The following is a 4,099-nucleotide window of genomic DNA, read 5'->3' as shown; positions in this document are numbered from 1 at the left end:
GTGTCGCTTTAAATTTTCCCAAGAATGTTTACCGAAGTTACATGTATTATTCATCTACTATCGAAGTGAAATTGAATTCGAAATCGTCACGCCAGCTGGATATCGAGCAAATGATAATCGATCATTCTGAGAAATATGCATCATTGGAATACTGGGTATATAATATCCAGACTTGTTTACAATATGCGAGGATGTATGTCTGCAATTAATTGCAGCACTTCCTTTTGATAATAGTTTACAATGTTGCTTAAATTATATTGCACAACACAGGAACTGACTATGCACTTAGATCGCTCTGATATATGTTTTGTTTACATCGGTTTATATATTTTTTAAATTAAATTATTCAAACATTTTTTTGTTTATTTCTTCTTAAGCACTCTCTTTAAGAAGATATAAACATACTTGTTGGTTATGTGACACATCAAATCAAATACGCCTGTTTTTATTTATATATATATATATTTTTTTTCCGAATTATAACAAAATTGTATTATATATATATATATATATATATATATATATATTATATACATTATCTTCTTATTATTCATATTTATCTTAAATTTATAATTTTGCATTACTGAAGCGTGCAAAATTTTTTTCGAAAAAAAAATACAAGTGACTGAAAATGCTTCGTTCCATCGCGAGTAAGGAAGAAAGGAGATTGAGGACGAATGTTTTTAAATGAAAGCTTGTATATACCGAATCATGATAAAATAGGACTAATAAACTTTTGCAAAAAGTTTGATAAATTATCTAATTATCAGGAGGATTTGACTGGTTTTTTTACCTTTATGCTTGTTTTTTAATGACCAAAGTAAAATATGGATAATTTGGCTGTGGACATAAGCAGAACAGAATATTCATTGAACGATAGAAGATGATAGGATAGAATTTGCGCGAGTCGCTTAAAACAAATTTTTTACCTATTATACATCTAAGATTTGTGTTTTTCGGTATATGTATTTTGATTAAACAAAAAACGATATGTATGTACTGTGTAAGTATAATATGTAATTGTTATTAGTATTGGCTATAGCGATGGCTAAAAAGAAGAAAGGGGCCTTAGAACGCGTGATAATTTAAGCGGGGTCTACAATGAGAATTTAAGATTTAAGAAAGATTTATGAAATTTATCATAACTCACTTCTATAATTTAATTGCAATTGGTCAATTTCTTGAATCTCACGCCTTAATTTTTCACTGTAGACTCCGCATTACAATGAATAAAGAATTCCACGCGGAACTCTTTGCTACGTTTAAGTTACTCTGAATATATTTTGTACATATTCTTGTAGAAGTAAAAGAAGAAGAGAAACAGTGAAATATAATAAATAATAGAGAGAATGTAACAGAGTATAGCTTTGTACAGATACTCGACCCTTTCTTTTGTGTAATTAAAAGTAAATACATGACACAGTGCAAATCTACTCGTTTGTGTATTCTGTTTTCCTCGTATATTAACTCTTAAATGCTCAAGCCGATTTGATACTAGAAATTTTTGCTTGTGTATCTTTCATCGAATGAAAAATGTACAGCTACGCATTTTTCTTTTGTATTATTACGCCAACAAATGGACTTCATATCATGTAATATTCGTTGACTTGTTCAACTCTTTCCTGCTTTTAACGAAACAAGAGATGAAGCTAATGTAGTTTTGCAAATCGTACTATGTTAAGGATGTTATCGTTTAGATCATTGATGCATTACGATTTATGTGACTGCACTGTCGTTATATAATTTTCTTGAAGTCAATCTAAGACGGATTGGTGGAAGACACTTAACTGAACAAAAAGAATGTAAAAATTAATAAAATTTTGTACGCCACGTTTAGCTTGATAATATATATACCGAGAACGTGTTCTCTGTGCTTTGCACCAATAATGATTAAAAGAGAACTTGTTGTGACTTTGACATGTATTTTTCTATTAGGAGGTTGCAAAAGTGCGTCGAATTCTGCAAATAATTGTCTGATCATGCATATGTAAAGTGACTAGTATTTTCAATGATCAATAATCTGACTTTGTAAGACTCTTTGACTGACATTAATCTTATGTTGTACAAAAAGATCATACTTCAATCAACTTTCTCATGCCCGTTTAGTATTCGTAATTTCAGCTAATTGGTCGATGCGACTGGTCAATTCCGTTAAATTAATTGTCAATTAGATTTAAATCATGACGGTAGAAACGGGCATTAGTGAATTTCGATGTCTAACTTTCCGTAATAACAATGCAAAGTGACATCTTTGCCCCTTTTTTCATAATATTATCAAGTACGCCAAAACAGTCAACAACGTAATAACAAAGTTTGTTTTTTCAAATGTGATTTTATTTCGTAAATCACATTTTCAGATGGCCTATAATAAACGTCTGTCACTTAATTAAATAGATTACCTCATAGCTCTTAAATAATCTGTACACAACTTGCTACATAGACATGTTAGATACTATATGTTAATTCCTGTACCAGACCTGCGTGGTTTGCATTCGTTTGATCTTCTTCTGCAACTGAAGAACCCCGTACAATAATGCCTCAGCTGTTGGGGGACAACCTGCAATCAAGCGATTGATACAGCGAACAGCAGAATAACTGCGGAATAAAAGCAGAAACAACAAATTTACCAGGCACGTAAATGTCCACAGGTATGATTCTGTCGCAACCTCTAACCACGGAGTAGCTGTAGTGGTAATATCCACCTCCATTCGCGCAGCTTCCCATTGAGATGACCCATCGTGGCTCAGGCATCTGATCAAAGATCTTCCTCAAAGCAGGTGCCATTTTATTCGTCAACGTGCCGGCGACAATGATAACGTCTGACTGACGAGGCGAAGCGCGGAACACAACGCCGAATCTGTCCATATCGTATCGAGGCGCTGCCATGTGCATCATTTCTACAGCGCAGCAGGCCAGACCGAAAGTCATCGGCCACAACGATCCTTTGCGTCCCCAATTCAATAAATCGTCCGCACGAGCTAAAGCATATTCCGCCATATTATTGGCCTTCGGGAAGGGGCTGTAGGGCTCGACCTTGACTTTCTCTGGTAACGGAGCCTTCTTCTCCTGCACGGATGACTCCGTGGCCATGTGTTTGACCTGAGTTTTGGCGGCGTATCCCGTAGCCGCCACATTGTTGCCCACCAGGGACAACAGTCCCTGGGGGACGTTGCCTAGAAAGCGAAAGAGGTTAAAATAGATATCACTGTGTATTTACGCTAAGAGATACATACTCGCGTTTTGGAGGTTATGAGTAATGGTGGAATATGTTACAACTACAGGACGAATAAATGCGCATTATGCGCTGCATTATGCAATACCGTACTAAAGAGAAGTGAGCACGCAGAATGGAGTTTACTCTGGCATTATCGATCGATTATTGCCACCCAGATACATGCGATATCTTATCCAACACTAAATGAAACGTCGCACATCATATTTAATGGCCCAAAGAACGCGAGAATACGCACAGTTAATAACAATTGACGCAATTTATCAACGAGAAACTTACGAGCGAGTGCAACGGATCGAAACATTTCTGTCGACGTTCCAAAGTTGCCTGCTACATCGCGAGCTACGCACAGTAGTGTTGCTCGCAGTCTTCTCCTGCGCATGCGTGAACGCGATCTCGATCAAGTATTGATTTATAAGAATTCCTTTTAATCCTCTCTGTGCCTAATTATTCCATTTCTCTCTACTTATTATAATTATAATTAAATGAACCATAATTTATAGATAATATCTCTCAGTGTATTCAGATATTATTTGAACATATTTGAAAATATTCCACATAGTAAAAAAATTTAGTGTTACGCACGGTCTACTCAAATTTTTGTGTCACTTTAACTTTGGAAATAACTTGGAAATATTAACACTTTCGCAGCAATTCTTTCACCTTTCTAAAATTGCGAAATTTCATTAAAATTCATTTTGATTAATTGGACATTTTAAATTTGATCGCCGCCAGTTGTCTAACCCAGCGTAGTTCAGACACATTTTCTCAGAGGGCGTATTGAAAACACCCCTCCCCCCTGAAATCCCGGGCCATGGCCGGCGCAGGTTTTTCTCTGGTACAAATAAAATTTTCCTACCAAACATT

The 4,099-nt window shown here is 35.4% G+C and overlaps 1 protein-coding gene across 1 annotated transcript; it reads right to left on the bottom strand.

Annotated features, from left to right (window-relative positions):
• Positions 1 to 2,312: 2,312 nt before the first annotated feature.
• LOC106746917 (NADH-quinone oxidoreductase subunit B 2-like) lies at positions 2,313 to 3,608 on the bottom strand. Its single transcript, XM_014624064.1, has 3 exons — positions 3,512 to 3,608; positions 2,628 to 3,173; positions 2,313 to 2,557 (listed from the first exon to the last, which is right to left on the bottom strand). Exons 1-3 carry the CDS (start codon positions 3,534 to 3,536, stop codon positions 2,460 to 2,462), a joined length of 669 nt encoding a protein of 222 aa, XP_014479550.1. The 5' UTR covers positions 3,537 to 3,608; the 3' UTR covers positions 2,313 to 2,459.
• Between the last annotated feature and the right edge of the window lie 491 nt (positions 3,609 to 4,099).

Source organism: Dinoponera quadriceps, unplaced genomic scaffold, assembly GCF_001313825.1.
Source record: "Dinoponera quadriceps isolate SergipeBrazil2010 unplaced genomic scaffold, ASM131382v1 scaffold1852, whole genome shotgun sequence".
NCBI lineage: Eukaryota > Metazoa > Arthropoda > Insecta > Hymenoptera > Formicidae > Dinoponera > Dinoponera quadriceps.
Note: the sequence above shows the minus strand (reverse complement) of the source record. Positions and strands in the feature narration are given on the sequence as shown.

Bases quoted from the DNA above. Each gene is read 5' to 3' on its own strand.
- LOC106746917 (XM_014624064.1), bottom strand. From the start codon at position 3,536: ATGTTTCGATCCGTTGCACTCGCTC. The intron at 3,174-3,511 runs GTAAGTTTCTCG...TTCGCTTTCTAG, and splicing joins TCGATCCGTTGCACTCGCTC to GCAACGTCCCCCAGGGACTG. The intron at 2,558-2,627 runs GTAAATTTGTTG...GCTTGATTGCAG, and splicing joins TGTGGACATTTACGTGCCTG to GTTGTCCCCCAACAGCTGAG.